The sequence below is a fragment of the Neolamprologus multifasciatus genome, chromosome 3, assembly GCF_963576455.1.
Source record: "Neolamprologus multifasciatus chromosome 3, fNeoMul1.2, whole genome shotgun sequence".
Taxonomy (NCBI): domain Eukaryota; kingdom Metazoa; phylum Chordata; class Actinopteri; order Cichliformes; family Cichlidae; genus Neolamprologus; species Neolamprologus multifasciatus.
This window is the reverse complement of record NC_140441.1, coordinates 17,938,901-17,966,116: the sequence shown is the minus strand read 5'-3', so window position 1 is coordinate 17,966,116 and position 27,216 is coordinate 17,938,901. Positions and strand designations below refer to the sequence as shown.

Here is a 27,216-nt window from a genome sequence, read left to right as displayed (position 1 = left end):
GAAAATCTGTACGAAGTATTGTTTAGTTAAATGTTCTGTCAGCGAGCAAAGGCCTGTGTGACTGAGGCCTTGGTGAGGTGCTCACCTTATCATACTAAACATTTAACTTGTGAAAGGAATGCAAGAAAATCAATATTGGACTCGTTGGTATGTTTTAGCATGCTTACAAACTGAACAAGAGTCAAGCCATGCAAAACATTTAGAAGAAACGAGATTAATATAGCGGCTTCAGAAGTATTAATAACCTAATCTTCAGACAAACACATAGTAGGTTGTGCTCTGCGTTTCTAGTCTTAATGCTAAGCTAAGCTAACTTGCTGTTTAGGTTTGCTTTACATATATTATACAGATTTGACAACAGTACCAAACTTCTTGTGTAACACTGTTTAAACAAACCCAAAAAATGAATACCCAATACATTTTAAAGTGCAATCCTTTAGTTTCCAAATCAATTTCCAGATTTATTGCTAGTCTCTGTGCAGGTGAGTTAACCCCCACTCGAGCACGTCTGGTATCTCTTTCTCTGACGTCACCTAACTATTTTCTATCATCTAAGGTTTGACACTTAGGGGTTTATGCACTTTGTATCCTCTAAAAAAAATCCCCAAAAACACTAGAGATTCCACACTTGAAATGAAAAGCTTTAAAAAGTTTTACCTTCAGCACACTTCCAGCGATCACGCTGCGTTCATTTCCTCCTCATCATCATCGCATGTAATAACATAAGAACCCCGTCCTTCCCTGAAAGCACTTTTGTAGTTATTCTTATTTTGCACCCTGAGGGTTTTGCACCTTCTCTGACTATGGGCTGTGGACCACAACAATTACATTTCCATTTAGTCTGTTGTAGCTAACATTTACATTATAATTCCCCAGCAATGCCAGCTCAAGTTTCAAGTTGAAAAGTTCAAATGTAAAACAGAGGCTAGAGCTGCGAGGGAGGGTTGCTATAAAACACAGTAGGTTGTAGATTACACAGGAGAACACAATGCTCTTACTGTAGAACGCAGTGTGTGTCTTAGTGTGTTTGCAGAGCTGAAAGATACCCGTATCTGGATTTAAAAAGTTTATCTTTCAGTGTAAAGCCAGCCTCGGTAACTGTTTAACTCATGCTCATTGTCCTTTTTCCTCCTAACCTCATCTGTTATTGTCAGAAAGGCAATGTAGCTATTTATAACTGGTGGAGGTTAATGAAAAATACATGATCTTTCTCTCTCTCGTGTCTTCCTCAGGTCCGAACACTATTTGTTAGTGGGCTACCACTGGATATTAAACCGCGGGAGCTCTATCTCCTCTTCAGACCATTTAAGGTATGTTTGTATGTTTTAAATGGATGGCCTGCTGCTATTCTTAGCAGCTTACTTTCCAGCAGTCAATGGGACCTCCATTAATGGTGATGAAATAAACTGCAATGGAAGCTCTCCCGCGAGGTTCAAGTGTCTGTGTTCTTAAAGCCGACGTTCAATCACATCTTGATCCATGGGAAGCTTATGTCTCATGGAAAAATGGCTCAATGCCTGCGAAACAAAAACAAAGCTGTTTGCTTCATCTCAGAAGTTCCAACTTTGTTGCAAGCACACAGACCCCCAGAGTTTAGTTCAGGTGAATACATGTAGATGTTGCAAGCTTTTTGAGCTATCGACCAAGACTAACGCACCTTAATGGTGCAGCAGCAGCGCTGTTCAAGTGATTAATGGATCTAATCGCTCACTTAAGCAATGTCCATGGTATGTGCTCTGAGTAAATGGTTTGCATCACGAGTGTTGAAAGCAGTAAATCTTGCTTAATCAGGTAAGACACAACAATCTAGTCCATATGGTCTTCATAAGAGCGCCGTGACCTGTGAAACTGCCAAGCTTAGTCCGCCGTGACCCCAACATGCCAACATTTTTGAGTAAGGTTTTGTAAGTGTAAGCAGTCTGCGTGTTTTTCAGCTTTTTAGCCACTAAAGTTGAATTTTTGCTTTGTTATGTGTATTTCTGACATTTTGTTTTCTGTTTTTTTTTTTTCAGGGCTATGAAGGCTCCTTGATAAAGCTCACTTCTAAACAGGTATGCTAACAAGTCTTGGATCTGTGTTGTGTTCAAAGAAACTCCTGAGTGAAGCCGGTCAGTCTCTGATCACGCTGTTACTGTCCACATTACTTCTTGCTCATCGACACCTTTGCGTCTTTTTCTTCTCTCTTTGTGTGTTTAGCTTGTTGAGAAAGAAGGATTAGCAGGAAGTGCCTTTAATAGAAAAGAAAATAACAAATAACAAAGGGGGAGGGAGAACAATGGGAGGGGAAAAGTGTTGCACCAACTTGCCTTTGGCAGTCGGATGTAGTGCTTGTAGTTACAGCGAGTCGACTGGTGGGCTGTGTGAGGACGAGGAAGAGAGACGGGGAAAGAGTTTTGAGGTGTCAAAGTGAGCGTTTTGACAAGAGCAGCACTGATGGTTGAGTTTTGCCTCCAGGGTTGCGGGACTGAAAATGAGCCCAGCTGGCAGGTGTCCACGTCCAGAGTGGAGCAATTTAGCTTCATGTCAGCTTACTTGTTGCCACTTTACACTGTTTCTCATAAAGACATGACATGCTCATTAGAAGGGTTTAAAGCGATTTGGGTTGAACTTGGTGAGTGTAATACCTTAAAACTATTCCTGAGACCAAGTACAAAGGGAAGCTTTAGGCTGTCTCTTTTTGTTTCACTGCTATTGCGTGCATTCAGAAAAACTCATTCTAATGTATGTATCTATAATTGAAGTCTAATTTAGCATTAACGGTTCTTCACTCTAGGCCTCATTGTTCTCACTTGTTTGGTGGTTTTGTTGCCAGTTATTTTCTTACAGTCAAGCACCTACAAGGTTTATACACGTGTGGCAGTGGGCCTGAAAATGGCAAAATTCAAAGATTAAAAGGTGTGGCTCGATACTTTTGTCCATATAGTCACAGCAGGCTGTGTTGTTTGTCAGATAGTTCCACCTAAGTTAGCCAAGCTGCAGCTACCTGTTTTGGGACACCTGCCAGTCGAAGCAGCCTCTCCCCTGAGTTTCAGCCTTACCCTATCAAGACGGATCAATTATTAAAAACATCATATATGATATAGTTGTTATGAAGGAAGAAACTATCAACCGAGACTTGAACAGCTTGCTGTAAGATGCTATTTAATGCTGTTTAGTAGGACATTTTAACATGAGAGCCTATGGGGATTGATTCACTTTTGTTGGCAGCCTCAAGTGGTCACTAGAGGAACTGCACTAGCTTAATTTTCAGCCCCTGGAGAATATTTGGCTTTTAGACTATGATGGACTTCACCACCTGTTTTACCTTTGTGATTAAACTGTGACTCGGAGCGATGTTTCCCTAAGTGGCATCTTCAGCGAGAGAACTGCTGTGAACTAATGCTTATGTTAAGACAAAGTGCTGCCCCCCATTTCCTCAGGGTTTGTTTAGAGCAGCTCTCCTCCCTGTTAATGTCAATGACAATGACCGCGCAAATCAATTGATCTCCATCTCTCTCTTCCAGTCCAAGAACTCCCAGCCATGTCCATATATAGCAAAAGCCTGATCTCAGAGCCTTTCTATTTATATTCCTGTTATGCTTCCTCCTCCTGACGTCTTCACTTAGTCTTTCTTTTCGTTTTGTGTTACTTTTCGGGGGGTTTCTTTTCCTCCACATCCTCCTCCTCCTCCTCCACTGCACTTCTTCAGAATTCCCATAACCCTAGACTGCTTTTCCAGATCACACACAGCAGTGTGACCCCATGGGAGTAACATGTTTAGAGTTTTCTGCAATCTCTCCCCCACCACCACCACTACCACCCCACCTTCTCCCAACGTCCCCATCCACATACAAGACAAAAATACATATTTTCTGTTCATATCTGCAGTCAGAAATCCTGCAGCCGCCCCAACACCCCTGTGAGTGTGTGGGTTTTTTTCCTGTTTTATTTCTCCTCACCTTTACTACTGGCTTTGAAGTGATGTCGCTGGAATATAAAACAAGTGTGGGTGAAACAGATGCGAATGAGAAAATGCTGCACTGACAGGCCTGTTTGAGGAGGTCTTTAAGAAAAAACCCCAACTTTTTCTACCCGCCGCCTCACTTGCTTTCATTTTCACCTTTAACCCTTGAAATTCCCTTTCCTTCCTCCCCCTTCCTTTCTATCTTCTTCTCCTTTTTCAGCTTTTACTCCCTTCTCTGCCTGTCTCACACTAAACTCTTACATGCTTGTTCTCACTCCTGCATTGCCCGTATTTGGGCAAAGGGGAGCCGAATGATGAACTCTACAATGAAAGTGCGTCCAGCCTCCAACCGCCCTCCGCCTCCCCCTTCCCGTTCTGTCGCAATGGTTTTATAAACAGGAGAGAGGGAGAGGGAGGCAGAGAGGTAGGGGGTGGGGTATGCTAAGATGTAAATATATATATATATATATAAAAACATGTCTTTGTCACTCAGACAGAAATGCCGACTCAGTTTTCTGCCTTAAACCATGTTTCTTTCTTTTGTTCTGTCTCCTTGTCTCCCCAGCCGGTGGGGTTTGTCAGTTTTGACAGTCGATCAGAGGCGGAGGCTGCTAAGAATGCCTTGAACGTAAGTGTCATGCCCTCGTTGTGCTCCAGCTCAGCTCTAGTGTTTCTCGTGAAATCTCATCTTTTTTTTTTTACTGCCTTTAGTGCAAATGTATTTGAAAGCGGGGGGAAAAGCGTTTTCTGTTGCACGAGGAAAAAGCTGAAAAGTGAAGCAGCGAAGGCAAATATATCACAGCTGCTCTAAAATAGCGTGTGTCTGAATGTTTCTGTTTGAGTAAATAAAGTCTTTTTTTTTTACTTTAAGCTCTGCGAGAGATCCTGCAAGGTCAGAAGAAAATTAGCTGTTCTTCCACATAAAAATAGAAGATATTGATCTAGGGTTTAATTTTAATCTCTCGTATTTCAGAATGTGGCTCAGTAGAAAGCCTTGATGAGGCAGACTCTAATACAAAACAGAGCTCATCTTCTCACACGGTTTTTATTTGACTCGTTTGAAACAAAGTGTAGACAGACGGTAATGAACGCCGCCTGTCTCCTACACCTTTGTTTTCCCATTGTTGTTTTTGTCTTCACCATGCACCGCCCTCCTCCGATTGCCTCTTAAGTTTTTGTTGATGTCTTTATGAAGGCAGCAGATCACTTTAACGGCCCTCCTCTTAAGTGGGACCGTGACAGCGCAAGCGGTGTGTCAACTTTCTCAGATGTCGAGATATTGGTGCTCGTCAAAGGTAGAGCAGAGAGTTGAACAAAGGATAAAAATTATCATCTTATTATGAGCCAACAACAGCAAGACTGTTTCCGTAGAAGGGCTCAGTGGGGCTGAGAATTCAACGCTGCTCTTGTTTTTCAGGGAAAGCTACGTCCCGGGGGGTCATATGGAGATAAGCCAGATTCTGCAAACATCCATCTGCATATTGAAATATGAGCAAGACGCAGAAAACTGGGAGAATTTGGGGATTTGTTTCATATCATAGTAGCTCTCTTATATTCCCTCCAAGCTGTGAGCCTCTAAAACCAAAAAACTGAATTACCTCCAACAGTCAGAATCAAAGCTCTACGTGGAGATGGTGCTATAAAAAGACATTTCGAGGTAGATATTCAACACATTTCAAGCAGAGGTGTGCTCGGGTCTCATTATTGCCATGTAGCTTATTACACCTCTGCAGCCTCTACTGGCAGAAGCCGCGAGTGCGCTGAGCCGAGGCAATCCCAGTTAATTCCCTCCCCTTCATGAGAAGAGTCATCCCTCGCTTGTTTCAGCCTTGCTTTGCCCGAGCCTGCAGGGATGAGTGCAAGTTCTCGTTTGCTGCCGAGAACTTGCACTCCTGGCTGCTTTTCTCCTCCGCTGAGCTGACCTTCGTGCTTTTCTGTATCGTTTACAGGCAATCAAATGAGGTTAATTTCAGGGCGTTTATAGTTCCTGGTAAAAATGTGTCCAAGCGGAGTAAATGAATAGCAACTTTGACGATGCCACATTCCTGTTGTTTTTCTAATCCCCATATGTGGAGATGTTTGATGAAGATCTGATGGCAGGGCAGCTTTTTCCTTTGGCCTGTCGTGAGCAGTGGCATCTCAAGAATTCGCCAAAATGTTTGGCTCACTCTATTATTATTTGATTTGATGTCATGGTATTAAATTACACTGCAGTTCAGTGGGGAACAGAGTGAGGGCCTTGTGGCTTGTCTGCTTGTGTTGTAAATGACATCATGCGCCAGCCAGGTTTGTGTCATCAAGTTCTGATTTCCCATTGCATGTGTCGCTCAGAATAAGCAGCTTCAAAGGCTAAAGAAATGAAAACGCTCTCGTCACGCCAAGATTTCAGCAGTAAATTGTACTGTGAAATTGAGATGATGAAAAGTGGACAAAGTGACAATTCCAGATCAAGCTAAACAACAGATAACAAGACAGGAAGTGCAGCAATGGAAACTGTACGCGTTATCTAATAAGTGCTGTGGGCTAAATTAGTCTGCTTCGTCACTACTTAAAGGAACAAGTCTGTCAGTCGCTCCCTATTATTTATAACATCATCGCTTCACTAATGAGCAGACTTATTTATTTGGTCAGCCTCTTTAATGAACGGTTGCCAAACCAAGGTATTAGCTGTTGCATTTTTAACATCATAAAGCGTCATCATGTGCTAATCATGCGCTAATTTCACTCACTAAACCTTCCAGGAAAGCAAAAGACAGATAAGAACGTTATAAACAGCTTGTCTGCGATTATATTTCGACTGGGAGCAGTATGTGAGAAAAAAAAACATTTTAAATATGGAAATGGTCGGCATTTAAGATAAGTTGAAACCAAATGCAAGAATTGAAATATCCATGGTTCCAGTCTGTGCCACAACTACCTGTCTACTATTCAACAACAGGCATGTAGAAGTTATATTAGCTGTGAAAATGAACTTGATTTAATCATAACAATAAATCTGATTATATGCAGTTGTGTTGAGGAAATATTATTCCTCAACACAACTGCATATAATAATTAAAACATAATTCAAGCACCCCTGAATATCAGATATGGCAGAACTCCGATTTTGATTAATGCAGCGGTCCCCAATCTTTTCTGCGCCACGGACCAGTTTAATGTCAGACAGTATTTTCACGGACCGGCCTTTAAGGTGTCGTGAATAAATACAACAGAATAAAATTATACTGCCAAGACAAAAACTTTGGTATTTTATAAATATGATAATAAATGCGAATTCACTGTGTAATTGTGTAACTTTATTAGCAGCGTCCTCCTGAAATACGCCAAAAACATTGAGAGTAACATCCTCCTCTCTGCCCCTTAATGCGCTCTGGTCGCTATGGTAACGTGTAAATATTTCTTTCAAAATAAGACACAGAACTACAACACCCAGGGAAACCGAGTTAACGATAAAAACCCTGAAAACCATAAATTTCACACCGGAGACTCAACTTTTGCGACCCGGTACCAAACGACTCATGGACCGGTCCGTGGTTTCGGGGGTTGGGGACCGCTGGATTAATGACTCATGACACCTGCTTTCAGTGCTAAGACTTGGATACAATCTCACAGCTAAAATGCTTCATATTTCCTTTTTAAAGACTTGTCCATATGCATTACCCCTGTCAGTGTGCTCCCTCAGTTCTGACTCACCTGTCCTAAAAGCTTTCCACTAAACAATATTTGCGCTAACATATCTGTCTCATTAATCTCAGGGGGTACGATTTGACCCAGAGATTCCCCAGACTCTGCGGCTGGAGTTCGCCAAGGCCAACACCAAGATGGCCAAAAACAAGCTGGTTGGCACTCCCAACCCCCCTCCTTCCCAGCAGAGCCCCGGGCCACAGTTCATAAGCAGAGACCCATGTGAGTACGCCGACTGTTTACCCGCCTGTCGCTGAGTTTGTCTTACTTTTACATATTGTCCGTCTGCATTGCTACTTCCTCTGGCTGTATTGGACTGGACAGCTGTTTCCTTTTAGGATATTTTTTTGTAATCGAGGTGCTTTTCTGTGCTGTTGTTGTAAATGTGCATGAAAAGGAGACTGATGCGTCTGCTGCAGGTCTCTTTTATTGAATGCTGTTTTGTTTGCCCCTAAATTAAACATTTACGTATTTGTCCCTCTGTGAAACGTTAATTTTGTGCGGGCGTGTAATGCTGTTTGTCGTTGTGATGTGTTAACTGATGATGTTAGACTAGTGATTCATTAACAGAGCATGTTTCAGCTTTAACCGTTTACTCTAATAACTTGGACTCAAGGTCTTCAAGTACAATGTGTGTATAATAATTTGCTAATGCGACTTTGCACCTTTTTTTTTCTTTTTTCTTGTGGTTAAATATTTTTCCAAGAGTTAAGGATTTTGAAAGAATCAGCTATTGATAGTTAAACATAGGCCAGCTGTGGTAGTACATTCTTCCTGTATGACCAAGCTGCTTTTATCTTAGATCGTTTTATTTTTTTATAGCCGGGGAAAGGGTGTGTGCATGAGGCCCCGGAGGAAAATGGAAGGAAACGATTAATGAAACCGTGACGTAATCACTAGGAGAGAAATTGCTGTCATTTCCTGATAAGAGATGTTTAAACCAGCCATCTTTGTGATCATGCTTGGATAAATGGTTACCAGGAGACATGGAGAGCACAGGGAATGCTCCTCGAGATTATCTGCTAATTATCCAATGAGCTGCTGTGTTTTTTTCCTGCATTTTTAAATGTTCACCCGCTCTGTACCACTCAGCACCGTCTCCTAACTCATGCACCGATGCTCGTTTTTCACAGTCACTTTCCACTTGATTTAGCAAGTAAATCATGATGTCTGACATTGTTTCCTCTCAACCTCTCCTAAAGTATGAAATCTAATCATGTAGTGTCAATGACCGTTCTCAGATACTGTCAAGGTTTTTGCATAATACATGTTCATTTTGAATTAATAAAATTTCCCCTTGAAATTTTTAATTTGTGAAACTAAAGGTCTTGCATTTCAGAAGCGACTAGATAATAACATTAGTGGCTGATGGACATCAGTTTTCCTGGCTAAAGTGATGACAGGTCCAACTATCTATATATGAAGCTAATGAAGCTAATGTTAGTTCACTGCATTGGTTAAAAGAAACATCTTTAGACCATACTGGTTCTGTAAAAGGGATTTTAAATATTTGCATGATGATTTATATTAAAGACATTTTTCTAAATACTAAGGCTAAAAATCTCTGGGTTAAAATTTCATAATCAAACAGTGTAACCCATATGGAAAAGATATATATAAATCTTATAAAGTTTGTATCTGTCTTGTGTGAAACTTGTATAAAAAGCATACAAGAGTGAAAACAGATATAAGATCCCCAGAAAAATTATATAAATGAAACTTGTATGTTTTGGATACTTACTAAAAAATATATGAAAGTGGCCACTTTCATTAGTAAATTATATAAGCCTTATATGATTCAAGTAGGTAGGCCACATCTGATGCAAGTCTTTTATAAGTTTTTTCTGTTTCTTTTCCATATGGGAAGCTAAGGCTACGTTCACAATAATGTTCTAAGTTAAGCAAGGTTTTCATAGGTACTGTTGGCTAGGGATGATAGAGCAGAAACTTCATTAAGTTCAGCAACAAGCTAATACTAACTGTAGCAAATAAATACTGTATTTATTATGAACAGCTAATATTAGCTGTAGCAATTAGCTTTAGCTAATAAATGCAGTATTTATTAGCTGTTAGCTTTTCTAGCTAATTGCTTGTTCACGATGCTTGAGTTAAGAGGATCATTTAGATCAGCGGTCCCCAACCCCCGGGCCTCGGACCGGTACCGGTCCGTGAGTCGTTTGGTACCGGGCCGCGAGAGTTGAGGCTCAGGTGTGAAATGTATAGTTTTCAGGGTTTTTATCGGTTTTCAGCGTTATTTTGTTATCGTTTTTATCGTTTACTCGGTTTTCCTGGGTCTTTTCGCGTGTGTTATGAATACATTTTCTTTTTTCGGTACCGGTACTAGTTTTATTTTGTTGTATTTATCCGCGACACCTTAAAGGCCGGTCCGTGAAAATATTGTCGGGCATAAACCGGTCCGTGGCGCAAAAAAGGTTGGGGACTGCTGATTTAGATCATAGTTCTGTCTAAAACATAACTATATTTCAGAGATGAGCAACCTCTTAACTCATGTAAATTATCCTTTTACCTCAAGCGTCTTAACAATGTGTTTTACAATCACTGGAACCATCTCGTTGCTATAATATGGAAACACTTGTTTGTAGGAACATGTAAATGAAGTTTAGTGGTGGCTGATAGTATTGGGTTTTCTAGCTGCCTCTGATAGCCTTGAGCATTTTAAGCAATGCTGGGTTAGACATGTAGGTAGTAAAGAGCTTTGCTGTTAGCTGTTAGCTTTTAGCTTTCCTCAAAGCTAACGTTAGCTTTGAGGAAAGCTAATGTTAGCTTTGACAAGAGAAACATTTTTTCTATTATGGAAAAATGAATGGATCATTCTTACTCCAGCCTGAAGCAAACAACAAAAACACTCAAAGTTATGTAGACAGTCTCTGTCTCGTGACAGTAGTTAAGCTGCAAGTTTAGAAAATAAATCTTTCTCAGCTGTATTGACATGAAATAAACACAGATGTTACTAATGTCAGTAATGAGGGCATTGTTTATGTACGCAGCCTTAATTACAGTGAGTAGTAACACCTGTGTTTCTTCAGGAGGTATTAATCAAAAAGAGAAAATAAAATCATTTTGTGAAAAGCCTGACCACCTCATCATAATTAGATCATGAACAAAGAAGTAAACTATTATTCTCATGTATTTTGAGGATATTCAATGCCTGAATGGTGCTTAAACATTAAAGCTTTATGTAGCCTTTAACATACAATATTGTAGATATATGTAATGTGATTGCAGTTACGATTATTGTAACAGTATTTACCAACCATATTACATCAAAGTACCCACTGTGAAGAAGGTCTGTTGTGTAGAACGGCATTTGGGCTGGGTAGTTATTTTAAAACTTATCTAAATGAACTCAAATTTCAGAAGTTTTACTCCTACCTCTAAAAAAACCCTTTTTTGAGTATCTCTGTCTGTCTCCCAGTCTCTGGTTTAAACAAGAGGAAGCGACTTCAGACAACTGACATTCCCCCAGCGCGCACCTTCACAATCACCACCATCACCGCCACCTCCACCCTGTCTCTCTAGCCACCCCACCCATCCACTTGCCACTCTCCTCACTCCACTCCTCCTCTTCTTCTTTCCACAGATGAGCTCACAGTGCCTGCTCTCTATCCCAGCAGCCCAGACGTGTGGGCCTCATACCCGCTGTACCCGGCGGAGCTGTCGCCGGCCCTTCCACCCGCTTTCACCTACCCCTCCTCGCTCCACGCTCAGGTAAACCCACCTCCCCTCCCCCACCGCCACCTCAGTCACCTAGCCTACCTCACAAAGACCTGCTGCCGTCAGCCCTGTTATCACTCTCTGCTTCATCCCACAGATGCACCTCAGAGTACACACCACCCATTGTCACTGTTAAACACAGTCATGTTTAAATCAAATGTCTAATGATTCCAGGTCAATGTATTTTTGGGGCTGGGGAGTTATTTTCCTTACAGACAAGGAAATGTATACCCAGCATCACTCAGTTTCATCAGTGTAAACAAGCTGCTTCTCTATAAAAGCATCTAAATACACATTTTCTTTGGCTGCAGGTTTTCATGTTGACTTTTATTTTAAGTGCAAACATATTAAAAGCTGCTTTTATGTTTAAACTATTGCTGCTGATACTGATCAGTCATGTTCATCTGCTGCACCAGTAGCACAGTGAAGGCAGAATTTTGGTATAATTTAATTGTTACATTGGTGCTGAAATTAGTGAGTTTATAAATAATTGAATTGGCAGTCCATTTTCACCAACCCTTCTCAGCGGAGCTGTTACCCGATCCCAGCACCTTCCAGAAATCGAAGTAAACTTAGCTGTTCACCTCACTCTCAAACTGCATGTCACATAATGGAGCCAGTGGGTTGGGCTGAGTTTTAGGAGGTCCAAGCAGGAAAAATAACTCTTCCAAATGATACTTTTTTAAATCAGTAAAAAATAAATTCCTCAAACTGAAACTGATTTGTCCTGTTTTGCTTTTTATTTTAGACTAAAATCCTGAATGTATCCATGCATTCATACAGGATGCATTCACATCCACATATAATTTAAAATCACCAGTTAACCCACTGTGTAAGTCTTTGGACTGTGTGACAACCCCCACACAGAAAGTACATGCAAACTCCACACTGAGAGGTCACAACTGGCTTCAAATCAGACACCTTCTTGCAATGAGATCACAGTGATACCATTGCACCACCAGGTAGTATAAAATAAAGAATTCAACACCAAGATAATGTTAAAAATGGCACCGCAGGACACAGTTTTCAGATCTTGTAGCTGCTTAATCTGCACAGCTAAAATCTGCAGCTGTACAAAGGGTTTGGATCATTTTACCGTCATCTACCTCATTAATTATAGCAAATCCTTCTTTTCCAACCAGCCATGATCCAGTTTATTGAGGTCTTCTAATCTGCGCAGCTCTGCTGTGAGTTCATGTTAAAGTTCATTATCGATCTCTTGAAATTCTTCTCATGAAGACCGTTTGATGCAGTCTTAATGCCACGCATACAGTATGTACGGTTTTGAATGCAAGCTCTCACTGCTCACTTTGCAGTGTTTCAAACTCAATGTGTTATACAGTCATGTGGTGTTGCTTTTCTCTGCTCGAGGGAAAATTGAGCATTTCCACTTATAATATAGATACTAAGGTTATTTAAGTATAAAGGCCTCCGGGCAAAAACACAAGCTGAAGCTCAGATGATGTCAGCATTTGAAATGAATGCAAGAATCTGCCTAGCTGGCATTTTTCCACATGCATCGAATATATTCACATCAGTGGCAGCTGATAACTGAAAAAACGAGGACAGACGAGAAAATCAATTCATGTTATGTTATAATAGTTAGTATATTTCCATTTTCTCGTGGTGAAGCAGTAAAACAGTGCCTGTGCTCTGGATGGGAATGATGTATGTATTATTTGAAGCCTGCCAGCTTTGGTCATTTTGAAGAAACTGGCCCTTTAAATGGACCAGAGGGACAGACAGCAGTGTGTATTTCTGTGAAGCCCAGAATAATAATACACCAAAATAATTAGTTAACTAATTACCAGCCTACATCATGCCATATTTTCATAGTTACTGATGTTTAGAGCGGTCAAACTTGTGCACATTAGTGATACCGTAATCGCTACCGCAGATACCGACCTTGAGCTAAATGGGAAAACTGGAAAAATAATAAGTACGACAAGAAAGATGTTTTTGATTTTAGTGAGTCAGTTTATTCCAAACCATTTAAGCAATGAGGGCTAAAGCTGTGCCATCACTGCAGAGCTCTCTATCCTTTGCCCAATGGTATCCAGTCACTCCAGTCCAAATCTATTCCCTATGCTAGTCCTTCATGGTTGCCTTAATGTTACCAGTGGCTAGTGCAAGTAGCTAGCTACTGCTTGATTTTTAAAAGGAGAAATGAAATGGGGAAAATTCTATATGTCCTGCACTTTTTTCAAAAGACCCAAATCAAATGTCACGAAATTAATCACGTTTGTACAATATAGTGGAAGAGATCTGACAAGTGGAAGAACACAGTGTCAGTGTTTTACTGTGGATGTTCTTGCTGAGCTTGTCCTCCTTTAGAGCATCATGCTACGTGTTCTGCTCACTAACAGAGTAGTAGGAACGAAGCCAAAGTGTATTAAATTAATGGAAGAGGTCCCGCCCTGAGGACGTCAGACTCAGTGGCGAACTGAAGCAATAATTCAGGCTGGGACATCATCTCTCAGACTACTCTGTACATGCAAACCATCAGACTGCTAATCCTGCTGCCTTACCCTGCCTGCTGTTTAATGAAAAACAATATGTGGCTATCAGAAATCACATCTAGCCAAAAGAATTCTCTTTAATCTTATTATTGTGATGTTTAATGAGATTTTGAAAATAAATAAATAAAACTACTTATGTCAATTAATTACATTTTTTAATTACAAGTAAATTACAGCTGAAATATGAGTGTAATGAGTGGGGATAATCAATAACCACAACAGTAAAGACGCTAGATGAAAATAACAATGATTAGGATATTATGAGTAAGAACGAGCCATTGTAATACTTTTTAAACACTGAGGGAGATACTCTACTCTATAAACAATTTTAAAACTGAGGCATCTAACAAAAGTACAAAAAAACTTCACACACTTTCACTGAGACTGATATTGAGCTACAGCAGTGTAGCTTCTGCTCCCAGCTGGCAGCATTAGCCACTTTTAGCTGCATCGCTTTTTTTTATTCAATTCAATTCAGTATTATTTATATAGTGACAAATCACAACAACAGTCACTCCAAGGCACTTTATATTGTAAACACAATAAAACAGAGAAAACCACAACAATCGGCTGACTCCCTTTGAGCAAGCACTTGGCAACAGTGGGAAGGAAAAACTCCCTTTTAACAGGAAGAAACCTTCGGCAGAACCAGGCTCAAAGAGGGGAAGACATCTGCTGTGACAGTACAATAGATTATTAATAACTAATAATTACATGATTTTTTAATTTTTTTTTAACTGTTTTACATTATTTTTAACATTATTAGTTATTTGGCTTGCAGAGAGCGACAGAGACTGCGATTACTCATTTAAATGCATCTTTTTTGTGTGCATCTGCGTACCTGAGATAGCACACATCGAGTCGTATATTCATGTCAGGCCAGTTGACTGACCCCAACGACCCCACACCGACTGACCCGCTGCCTTTTCCCTGCAGATGTCACTTTTGAGACGATCTGTATTTGTATAATTTTAAATACGATCATCTCCCTCTTGTCTCTCAAAAGAAACGGAGGAGAAACGTCTGGTCTCAGATTTGCTTAAAAACCTTTAAATTGATTAAAAATCCCAATCTGCAATTAATACAATACAAAATACTGCATAGAGTGCACTATACAGGTCATCGAATGTTCAAGATGGGCTTTACATCCGCCAACAACTGCTCACACTGTCAAGGCAATACACCAGACAGTTACATCCACGCTCTTTGGTTCTGTCCACCAGTGCAGAAGTTTTGGCACGAGATATGTGAGGACTTATCAAAGTGTCTGAAATGTAAAATTCCAACCTCCCCTTTAGTATGCTTGTTGGGAAATTTGGATGATGTCACTACAGAAATTAATACAGTCCACATGGTTTTTACTGCCCTATGCATCGCCAAGAAAACGGTCCTCATGAACTGGAAAAATAAAAATAATCTTAATTCTAGCCAATATAGAAACTATCTAATAGATCACATTAGTCTCGATATAGCCTCTGCCACCACATTAGATCAATCCCTCTGGGCTCCTTTGATCGGCTCCATCACCTAGCGGGGGTAGGGGGTCGTGGTTTGGTCCCGCCTTGGCTATTGTGGTTGATGTGGAGGTTGGGATGGGCTTAGGGCACCTGGAGGACCCCTAGAGACGTTATCCCTGGAGGGCTTAACCCGGGGGTTGTGTTCATAACCTGGTTAGTGGCTCTGGTCGCTCTCAGAGGTTGTTCTCCTCGTGGCCGCGTGCAGCGGGGCTGGAGGATGGTCTGTGCTGGCGGACGTAGGTTACTGGCCTGGTGGCCTGGCTGCCCCTGAGTGGATCCGGGGCGGGCGTGGGGGTTTGGGGTTCGGGGGTGCTTCGCCTCCGTGCTGGGGCTCTGGCTGGGCCTTGGGGGCTTCGGTCCTCGTCGGTGTGTCGCCGAGGTTGTGGGCGGGTGGGTGCACGGGGGCTCAGCCCTGGCGCAGGGGGCCTCTTGTGCATCGGCCTAACCGGGGGGCTCTTGAACTGGCAGGGAGGTTGTTCCATCTTTGCAGGAGTCCACTCTGCAGGTGGGGGAGAGACATAGGAGAGGTGGAGAATAAACTTAACCTGGGTGTCTGTGTCTTGTGTAGTCTGGGAGATGATTGAATGTTGGGGTGGGTACAGTTTCCTCTGCGGTGGGGTAGGGTGGGCTGCCCCGGGTCCTGTGGGGCTTGGCGGTGCTGCTGCCGTAGGCCCCGGTCTGGATGGGCCTGGGCTCCCTTGCCTTGGTGGATACCAGAGGACGGGGGTGCCTATTGGGGTCAGCGGGGGAGCTGGCCCTAGGGAGGGACACCCTCCCCTCCCTTCTTTTCCTCCCCATCCCCGGCTGCCTCCCTCTTCCCGCTCCACCACACCCACCCACACAGGTAGGGCTTTGGGGTGCGGGTGTGTCACCAGGGTGCAGGGGAGACATTCCCCCCCCCTCTGTCCTCTTCTGGCCACCTGTGCCTCAATTTTATCTCACAACTTAGACATCCACATTACTTACACTCTCATAACACACACACACATATATATATATATATATATATATATATATAGGGCCTTCAGGGTGGGCACGTTAACGGCGTCCAGTAGACGGTCTGTGTATTCAAACCTACCTCTGGCGCCGGTGCCCACCTCTCAATTTTAAATCCATGTAGACATTGAGGGTTCTCGGGAGGGGCCGTGCTAACACCTGCTGCTCTCTGGCAGCAGCACCATGCTCTCCCTTGTTTTAAATACACTTTAGAGCAACACGCAGCAACACTACACTTGAGCGGGAGGAGGGAGGTATGGGGTCTTAACACACCCCCGTTCTCTGCTAGCCATCGGGGCGGGGGGGCTGGGAAGAGATGCTGGCTGTCCGATTGGCCTCCCTGCTGCTGCGGAGCCTGGGGCGGTCTGCTTGCCTCCACCCCGGAGGGAAGGGTAACATCTCTTGGGTCTGGGTGCCGTTTCCACCTCTGGGGGCGAGGATACCTGGACCCGGGGTATAGAGTATGTTTGGGGAGTGTGATTGTGTGTACATGTCCATTTACGTTTATTCCTACGTTGGGTGAGTGCTGAGTGTTTGTATATGTGTGCATGAGGGTGGGAATGCATGTCTGTGTCTGTGTGTGCCTGTTTGTCTGTGTCTATATGTCAGGTCGGGTCTTAGACTCCACCTCTCTGGGAACTCCCAGGCCCTCCAAAGTGTGGAGGCCTATCTCCCCTCACCACACTCCCTGCCGGTGACTGATGCCCTCAGGGGTCGGTGCATTGTTGGTTCTTGGTGTCCGGGGCTGGGCACTCAGGTCATGTGCCAGCTCACTCCCGGTGGCTACTTGGCGGGGCCTGGCGCCTGCTGCTCGGTCAGGCCTCTTCCGGGGCGCGGGGGCCCTCGGGCCTCCGGCCTCTGTGCCTGCGGCTCGGTTCACTCGGGCACAGCTGGCTGCCGGCGGAGCCGGCGGGCACGCCAGTGCAGCCCCCTCTAGCTTCTGCCCGGTGGCTACTGGGTGACCCCTCGTCTGGGGATCCTCAGCCCTTCCCATGAAGGTGGCACGGATGCCCCTCCGGTGGTCCTCCTTGGGCTCTTGCACTCTGGGGCCTCTGGATGTCTGGGGCCTGGATCTCCTCCATGCCTGCTTCATGCCCTGGGGGACGGGGCTATGGCTCTCTACATCCTCTAGCAGACCATTACATGGGGAAACCATTTGAATACAAGCGCGCCGATCCACACAGGTGTGCACATGGGTGTTCACTATTCGTAGACTTAAATCACACCTTTCTTGGCTGCTACTTCAAAGCACATTGTGCGCTGTCTGTCCTGCGTGCTGCACAACAACATTCAATATTTAGTATTTACTGCTGTTTTCACTTAGCTAGATTAACGCGATGGTGTTGTGTATAGTATGTTGCATTGTTTTGGTTTTTTTTTTGCTTGTTTTCTATTCTTTTTCTCTCAACAGGTGATCCCGGAGATATTTTTTCTTCCCCCCTTTCTCACTGTCCCTCTCCCCTTCTGTTTTTCTTTTCCTTCCTCTTTCTTTCTCCCTTTCCTATCCCTCACTCATGTCTGTCCCGTCTGTAACAACTGAAAATAAAATAAATAATAAAAACAAAGGTCGATCAAATGGACCAATACGGCAATGCCATGATGATCCATTTGGCAAAATAAATCCATTGGGTATCCTTGTTGGTCTTCAGACAACAATTCTGACGGCTAAAGAACCAAATGGGACAGGCGAAAAAAAAAAAAAAAAGAAAAAAAAAAGAAACGAAGGGCGAGCAGTCTCCTCTGCGGCCACGACTGAGCCGCCCTTCACGCACACATTCTGACACGTGCATAGTGATCGTTGCCGTGTGATGTTGCAAGATGGTCACTCTACTTTCTGTTAACATGAGCTCACCTTTTAGGCTCCACAGTTTTATGTTAATATGTGATTATGTGTGTTTAGATTCGTTGGCTCCCGCCTGCAGATGGAACTCCTCAGGGATGGAAGTCCAGGCAGTTCTGCTGAAGTATGTGTGAGTAACAGCACACACACAAACACACACTCACACACTCGTACGCACACATAGCTCCCTGCCCTGCTGCGTCAAAGAAGTGTACATACTCTGGTGTGAAACCTCTTTTGTAAATGTTATGACACTTTGCATAAACAGGAGTAGAGTTATCTTAAACACATGTCAGGAATATCACGGGGTGTTACTTGACGCGTGTTTACCTCTTTTGGCCCTCAAACCTCAGAAAACCTCCATCCTGCTAACTGCCAAACTAACCAGCTAATTAGTCACGTTTCCTCTAGTTGACGTCAAAAACATACATACTAATCGCTAACAAAAGTAAAGCCTGTGGTTCGATGAAACCACACACACTCCTCACACACGATCATAGGAGATGAAAGGTGCGATCTAAAGGGGAACTCCATTATTTTCCCCACTCTGGTCACAAGGTACAGAGGGTTGACTTTTCCCATTGATGTTATGGTTGATCTCAGGCATCAAAAGCAGCAAGTCAAACAGAATATACAATGAGTGCCAATGCCAACGTTTAATGAATCAGACCGAGAAGAGCTTTGCAAATATGACTAAAATGCTAATGCTAGCTGCTTTGAAAGGCAACACAGTTGCAGGGAAAGTCACTCAGTTCTTTCACTACTCGCACTACAGTTTTGAGCCATTTAACCTGGCTCTTTCTGTTCTGTGCTGCTTTTTACATCATCTCTACTCCAGCCAAAGTTCAGAAGAAAATTTACAAGATTTAAACCGTTAATTTGAAAAGTAAAGTCAAGTGCTCAAATTGCCTCGACCAAAGCTGCTAAGCTATTTTTTCTAAGCTATTTCAAAGTTGTCCATTCACAGAGGGAATAAAGCTCTGAAAACCTTAAAATGCATTGACAGACGGATCCTTTAAAACTTTAAAGTAAAGCCCCTACAATAATATAAAGGAAATCCCAACAATCAGACAACCCCTACGAGGAAGCGCTTTGGTGACAGTGGAGATGAAAAACTCTCTTTTAGCAGGAAGAAATCTTGAGCAGAACCGGGCTCAGGGAGGGGCGGCCATCTGCAGCGACCGGTTTGGGGTGAGGGGAGGGAAACAGGACAAGCTATCCTAGAGTATTTAGAGTACAATGGGAGACAGAGCCAACAGCTGTCAGGCTCCTGTGGAACCAGCTCCCAGTATGGATTCTGGAGACAGACATCTCTACTTTTAAAATGAACCTTAAAACTTTATTTTTTGATAAAGTGTATAGTTAGGGCTAGAACTGAATCCCTAGTTATGATGCAACAGGCTGCTGGGGGTTTCCCATGATGCAGTGTTTCATCGCTCACCTTTTTTCACTCTATGTGTTTATACAGCACTCGGCATTTAATCAATAGTTATTATTAATTTTTGGCTCTCTTCCACAGCATGTCTTTGTCCTGTTTTCCTCCCCTCATCCCCGACTGGTCACTGCAGATGGCTGCACCTCCCTGAGCCAGGTTCTGCTGGGGGCTTCTTCCTGTTAAAAAGGAGTTTATCCTTCCCACTGTTGCCAAAACGCTTGTTCATAGGTGGTCATATGATTGTTGGAGTTCTCTGTTTTCTCTGCATCAGTAGTATCTTTACCTTAAAATATAAGGCAACTGTTGTGATTTGGCACTATATAAATAACACTGAATTGAGTTGAATAGAACCGGTCTCTGTCTTTGAAGCAGCCACACAGTTGGAATGAATTTTGTTTGTGTTTCATCCTTAGTTAATGAGGATCAAGTTTTTTACAATTTCAGGACAAGCATCAGGTTTCTGCAGTGAAATAGTTCTAAGATATGATTACATGTCCTCAGTCGTTTTTCTATGGAGGATCAGAGGAAATTAGACCTGCCTAGCGGAAAGATGGCTGATATTTATTATACTTGTGTGTGAGGGAAAGTTTATTATTATGCACCCGCTCTTGCATTGCTATAATAAACACAGAATATTGTTGTGTAATGTTGTTAGTTATATAGCACAGATATTAGGTGCTGTTTGTCATTTTGTCAAACCCTGGCAGGATGAAATACATTTTTTAATTTAAAACCCTGTTTTTGGCATTTCTGCATTCTGACAAAGTGCACAGTGGAGAAGCATAAAAAAGATGGGGCCGAGGGAGACGGAGGACGTGATCCAAAAGGTCGTAAATGGGAAATATTCACCCAGAACCACTGAGGTACCTGGGTACTGCTGGAAGGGCCGTTTTTATGAATCTTTATTAGAAACTGTTTAGCGTGGGATCTTTATTTCAAATAAATTACAGATGACTTAATTTTAGTGGAGCGGCAGACAGTACACAGGGCCGATGGCTTCTAATAAGTGCTTTGATAAGTACATGAGTCAGCTATAACCACGCATGAGCAATGCAGCACGTGCGCTTTGCTTGGGGGTTCAGACAAACTGAACGCTGTTGTGCTTGCAGAAAAACAAAACCACAAAGCAAAACAAATCCCCTGCTAGTCTGTGTATCTCTGTTGGCTCTGACTCTGTGTGTGTGTGCGTGTGTGTGTGTGGCGCCAGTCGCACTGTCACCAGTACCCTCCCTTCAGTCTCAGGACAGGAAGAAACATGTTGCCCCAACCCCACAGGGAGTCAGCAGGGAGTGGGTGGGTGGTGGTGGAGGTGCTAGTGTGGAGCCTAACATTCATCAAGCTGTTGATTGGTGCTACTCCTCCATCACCTCCTTCAAAGCCTACATCATAGCTTACATGTCCGTTTCTTGACATGTAAACATGCTGTGTGAGGAAAACGAGCCATTTGAGTAATTTGGATGTTTCTATGACTCCTTCTCTGCCTGCGGTGGGTGGGGTGTACAAAAGAGGAAGGAGTGAGGGGCTTGGAGGAAATAATTACTTCTCTATCAAACCAGAAGGAAGTCGTTTGGCTGGTCAGGCTGCCCCAGTGGATATTAAGCCCTGAGTGAAACAACAACGACCCCACATCCGGCTCACGGTGGAGGGCAAAGTGCAGCCGAGACATCCAGTCAGAATATTGTTATAATTACAGGTGACTGGTGCAGGAGCACACAAATTATGCAGTGTGCAGCATTACTACGTGTTCAAACATAAAGCTTCAGACAGACAAGCACACACGATGGTATGCAAACAAAAGAAAAGTTTCGGTTCATCAACATTACAGAAGACAGCTCACGTTTACTTGCATCTATTCACGCTGATACTTTTTTGATTTACTTGCCTCGGCTTTAAGGGGATTTGTTGTTGTTTCTTTCACTCCAATTATATTGCTTACAATATTGCCTGAATGCTTCTAAATAAACACTTTAACATCCTCCTAGAATCACTAAACACAAATTTTTACGTGGGACCTCTAAAGGTTTCTTTCCCTCGATCCTCAATCTGGTTTCTAGAAAGACAAGCTGTCCTAAACACAACCCTAAACCATGCGATAGGTGGGGAAGCAAGAATATATATTATATACATGTGTATTGCAGCATAATGCAAGCTACAGTGTTAATTAAAATGATAGAAGAGATGATTTTACAGTGGACAAAAGCAGTCTCATAAATAAATCTATTAAGAGTAGCTTATGTTACACATGTGCTACTTGTGTTCAAAGTAGAGCTGCAGGGATATTACTGATGCTCTAAAACACATCTCCCCAGTAACCATGTTGCCATAGTAAAACTGAATGACACTTATGTTGCTCCGTCTGCCTTGTTGACTACTGCTGACTACTGACTACCTTACTACTGAAGGCTGCCCCTGACATTTTGCATCTTAGCAAACAAATTAATCCATACAAGTCCTTGTGTCTTTAGGCCTTCGTCGCATTTCAAATAAATGCAGTCGACTTGTACTCGATGTCTCGAAGCTGGCTGTGATGAGGGTATAACTGATTTGTGCAATGTAATCTGCTGGGCAGAATACTTGTGAAATATTTTTAGCTGCATGACTACAAGAACAAACTTGAACAGAGGTTAGGAAAAGAAGGCGCCTGTGTTGCACCACTGTTGTGCAATCTGTCTGATATTGTCTTTAAAAAAACCGCAGAAAGAACAAGATTTGTGAATTTGTTGCTAAAGCTAACTGGGTAAACTTGAGCGATGCACGCTCACAAAAGCCCGCAGCTCTGCGGTTCAGAGAGGCCTATGGTCGGTCGCTACTTGTCGACGAACAGAGACCACTCACTGTCTGAGTATGCGACTTAGGAAGCGTAACTGCAGGCCTGAATGTGGATGTGTGAACAGCTGGAAGTGAGGTAGCATTCAGCCGTGACTGGTAATGAGTTGTCCCAATCACCTGGCTTCCTGCCTCTCTAGGAAAGTGCTGTTTAAAAAAACAACTTTATTTACAGCACCTCATGCAAGTTTAAGCAGCTACTGGTTTTTATTAGACGCTTTAAGTTTTTGTTCTTGTGATTCCCCCAGGAGGCTTTGTCTGGTCAGTCGTCTGGCTGTTTGTGAACCTGAACTATATTTGACATTCGTGCTCTGGTCTTAGGTTCCAAAGACAACCTAACAGTGGACATTAATGCCCAGTGAACTGGAGGGAAAGGTAATCCGGATTTTCCATCTGACAAGACATGGTGAGGGAGTGTAGGGGGGTGTAAAACCCCTATCATGCATGCCTGTGTGTGACCCTGAAAGAGACAAATGTGCGTGTGTATGCAGCCTGGCTGCCTGCCTTCAGGAGCTTTTTTGGCCAATAGCCTGACAAAACCGATGGTTCCTGCACAATGTTGCACTAACTCCCACTGGAGGAGAGCTGAGGGCCAGCTGGGGCCCTTTCTAATAAGGAAGTGGGACTTTATTCTTCCACCCCCTGCTGACAGATGCACACACGCACACACACAAACACACAGTGTATAGTACAGTGTAGCTGCACTGTGGCACCAGCTTGTAGGAGCTGGATACATGTCAGCAGCTGCATTCATCACCACCCAGCTCCAGCAGTTATTGCTGGTATGTGAGAAACACAGCCAGGGCCTAAAGGCTTTTCCCCGGATTAAAGGGGTTTCAGACGGCGATCTTTTTCATGGCCACGCTGCGCAGGTAGAGATCTTAAAGGACCACATGGGTGTGTTTGAAGTTTTAGCTCGATATTAGATATATTTTACAGTTTTTTGTTGTTGCTGTTGCTTTTTCATCATTTTTTCACAAAAACTGACATCAAGCCTGAGTTCATTTTGTAAACTGTAGATTTATTTTCCGCTTTTTGACCCCTTTAAAGGCAGATAAGAAATCCGAGGGACATTTTTGGGAGGTTTTTTTCATCTGAAACCCAAAGTTTACAAAGACATGTTGAAAGAAGGAATTTTACAGACATAAAAAGGAAAGAACAAAAAAGTCCTCTCTTCTTCATTTGCAGCACCGTGTCAGTGATCAGTGATAACACCGGGAGGAACATTCGCGACACAAAACCTGGTTGAAAATTTTGGAAATAAAGGAAACAACCCACACATTCACGAGAAACCGAGTCACCTCCCACACTCAGAATTGCATGTTTACTTATCTCACATCATGCGCCCGGGCCGAGTTATTGGATGTAACACGTTAAGCCGACAAATCACTAAACCTTTCCCTAATCCGCACAGACATGTTCAATGATCAACCCAATCTTTAACCTTGGTGTCTCAGCCAGAACAAATAGGGTGCTCTGGAAGTATGCGTCGCATCAGTTTAGCCAAGCGGCTGTATAACGCATCGATTGCCTCATCCCTGATTGAACACGCAATGGGGCATTAGCTAGGCCAGCCATCCCCCTTCAAAAACGCACTGTTCTCTGAACAGGGAACACTTCCTAAGCCACCTCTCTTCTTTCCCTGCAACAGTCTATCCAGCTCCTTCTTTCTCTTAAGGTCATATTTGAATTAGTGATTGTTTATTGTTCCACCGAGTCCCCCCAAACTCAAATTCCTATTTTTGGTGATCCATCTGGTGTGGGAGCTTGCATGGTTGACCTTTCTCTTTGAAGTGTGGAGGTTGGGGGTTTGTGGAAGATCTGGCTGTCAGGCAGACATCCTGTGACAATGCAAAACTTTGAGCTTGAAAGACTTCTGAATGGACTGATATTACTGTGTGTGGCTCGAGTCTTGACTTAAGATGTCTTCTGCTGCTTGGTTTCGTCTCTTGTGAGCGACTGATTTTAAAGAAACAAGATATGCTACTTTTTTTCAGCTGCTATTGATTTTTCCTCTGTAACAAAGAAATTAGTTACACTGCTGCTTATATCACTGTCGTGTTACTCCACAACATTGCCTAGGATACATTTCCACATAAGTGCCAGGTTATGACACAGCATTAAACCTTTCATGTGCACACATACCGGCATAATTCCCTGTCTTAATGTGTAGAGCAGACATATGATAGTGTGTTTTTTTTTGGTGTTGTTATTTTAGCGTCAACACAGGAAAACCAGCCAGAAAGGATGTTACACAGAAGTCACTATAGAAGTATAACATAGGCAAGATTTCCTTTACTATGTCTGAACCAGCACATATCTCTGTATTTGTTTAGAATCAGTCTTTCAGATTGATATACATATATAAGTCTTGAGTCACCCTCACTTCTTTATATTTGGCCAGGATAATTGAAAACAGGCACAGAAATTTGCGCAAATACGTGCAAAAATACATGGAAATACAGCATGTAAGGAAAAAACAGTGACAAGCTTGAAATTCAATAATTGGTATGACCACCTTTATTCTTCAACACAGTCTGAACTATCTTAGAAAAGCTTTTTCAAATTTTCATTAAGTAGTCTTCAGGAATAGTTCTCCAGGCTTCTTGAAGAACATTCAAAGCTCTTCTTTAGACGTTTCTTTAGCTACCTTTTGTTCTGTTTCCTATCACGATGATCCCACACTGCTTCGATAATGTTCTGAGGAGGCCAGTCCTTGACTGATAGTGCGTCATTGTGTGTTTTTCCATCTGGGTATGTTTCTGTAAAAGTGTGTTTGAGATGCTGAAAAATGAAGAAATAACTATTTTATACCCTTCAAAATTATTATCTTTGACATTTTTGTAGATTTATTTAAATAAACGAGAACAAGTTATGTAGACAAAACTCTAGTTCATCCCTTGATTTTTGTGCCTTTTCTATGTTTGATAGGTCAGTGTTACATGGATATGCAAATAAACAAAATGGTCAAGAACTGGACTAAATGAGTGAAACAGCAGCCAGTGTTCAAAGAAAAACTTTGAAATACTTTCAGAAAGCTCGGAGAACTATTGCACAAGACCACTTTAAAAATGACTAGAAAGTCTGGTTCCTCAGACGTAAAATATAGAGAAATTATGGGAGGCTGAAGACTTTTGCACCACACTGTACAATCAGCTTAGTTATCGCTCTGGATCCAGGGGACTTTTGATACCTGCTCTGTAATATTGTGTTGCCTTTACAGGCAATCGGAAAGAATGGATCTTGTTCCTGGGCATGGGTCCCTTTACTGTCAGAAATGATTTCCCCTTTGTGCAACAAATTCTAAGTATTGTCCACTATGTAATCACCACCATTCGAAAGTTGCTGACCTCTCTGCCATTTTTGTCTTCACTCCATGAGGTTAGACAGTTGTGTTTATCTTTTTTCTCTCTTTTGCAAATAATAGAGAATTTGTGTAGTGAAAGTAACAAAATCATGCGATTAACAACTTTAATCATTACATTCAGGAACACCAGTGCGACAGTCACATATAATGTAACAACAGTAACACGTAACTTTGTAAAACTGACATTAATAAGCTGCTGCGTTGCCCCAAACATATACTTAGCCAGTGTGTTCAATGCAGCTGAACTTTGTCATACCAGTAATCAAAGAGCTTGAGAACATAATAAAACCAAAATTCACTCCTCTGAAACATCATCAGAAGGATTTATTCCAACTGTCTCCTTTTGTGTGCTCAGGTTCCTGATGTGTGATGGTGGCCGTGGCCGGCTGTGACGGGCGTTGCCGATTGCCTCTCGTGTCCTATTAGAAACCAGGAGGACCGACCTAACTCCAGCTGCTGGAGCAGCGCACCGTCGGTGAGTTCTACGTCTCGGAACGTCACAGCCGTTGATCCCAACAGGCGAGGACAAAAGGTGTAGATCGCACCTCGTCGCCCGTGTAGCGGGCCCCTGCAGGGGAGAGGGGGGATTTTGAAAGTGTAGACTTGCAGGAAAAGGTGTGAAAGTCCTTTTTAAAAAATAAAAAATACAAATTTGAGAGACAGCATCAGTCAAAAACATCCACTTGAATGAAGGAAGCAGCGCCAAACTGTACTGACACCGTGTCGACTTTCATCTGTGCATGTTTGAGATTTGCAAAATGTTTTGACCAAATACACCAGAATTTAAGCACGAGATAGAGCGCGCGTGCATTGAATGTGGGTGTGGTCTTGGCATTGGATCGGGTGGGGATTTAAAAAAATCGGTGTGACTTTTACGGCTGTTAGTGTTTCCAAGTAATCCCCGGTGTTCCCATTAGCATTGCGAACTTCAGCCTTACCCCGTTGTCGTTCTGTCTTTCTCTTTCAGGCAGCAGCAGCCTCATGGGCCTCAGGACATACTAGACCCCAGCCTCCATCACACATCGAGTCCCCCCCCCCGAAAGTCCCTCCAAATCTTTTTTATACTGTTACGTAAATTTACAGGCAGCGCTTGGCTACACCTCCTCTGACACCTCCGTGAAAGGTACCAGGCATGCACAACAAAGGCGTCCGCGCTCTTTGTTTACCGACTGACTGCATCGCCCGCCTAGCTGGTCTCTGCATCCTCTCCGTGCGGGTGTAAAGCCGGCCACCTAAAAGGAGTGCAAACGTTGTTTTATGCAGCCACTTTGCAGACGCCCGGAAGTGTGGCTAAAGTGCTACTGAGTAATGTTATTATATGACTATAATTATTACTATTCTGTATATCATTCAT

General features: G+C 42.8%; 1 protein-coding gene across 4 annotated transcripts in view; it reads left to right on the top strand.

The window, feature by feature from the left end:
- LOC146521816 (RNA-binding protein with multiple splicing-like) overlaps positions 1–26,951 on the top strand; it is a 40,103-nt gene extending 13,152 nt beyond the window's left edge. Inside the window, exons 2-8 of one of the 4 annotated variants that reach the window (XR_014872513.1) lie at positions 1,233–1,310; positions 2,013–2,051; positions 4,509–4,571; positions 7,699–7,849; positions 18,295–18,358; positions 26,218–26,337; positions 26,830–26,951. Coding sequence is in view for 2 of the 4 variants with exons in the window: in XM_085152371.1 (XP_085008497.1) it covers positions 1,233–1,310; positions 2,013–2,051; positions 4,509–4,571; positions 7,699–7,849; positions 11,229–11,356; positions 18,295–18,357 (522 nt within the window). In the remaining 2 variants the exon portion in view is untranslated. Of the gene's footprint in view, positions 1–1,232; positions 1,311–2,012; positions 2,052–4,508; positions 4,572–7,698; positions 7,850–11,228; positions 11,357–18,294; positions 18,365–26,217; positions 26,338–26,829 lie in introns of those variants that run through there. The other 3 variants (XR_014872512.1, XM_085152371.1, XM_085152362.1) reach the window with 3 other exon arrangements.
- The last annotated feature ends 265 nt before the right edge of the window (positions 26,952–27,216 follow it).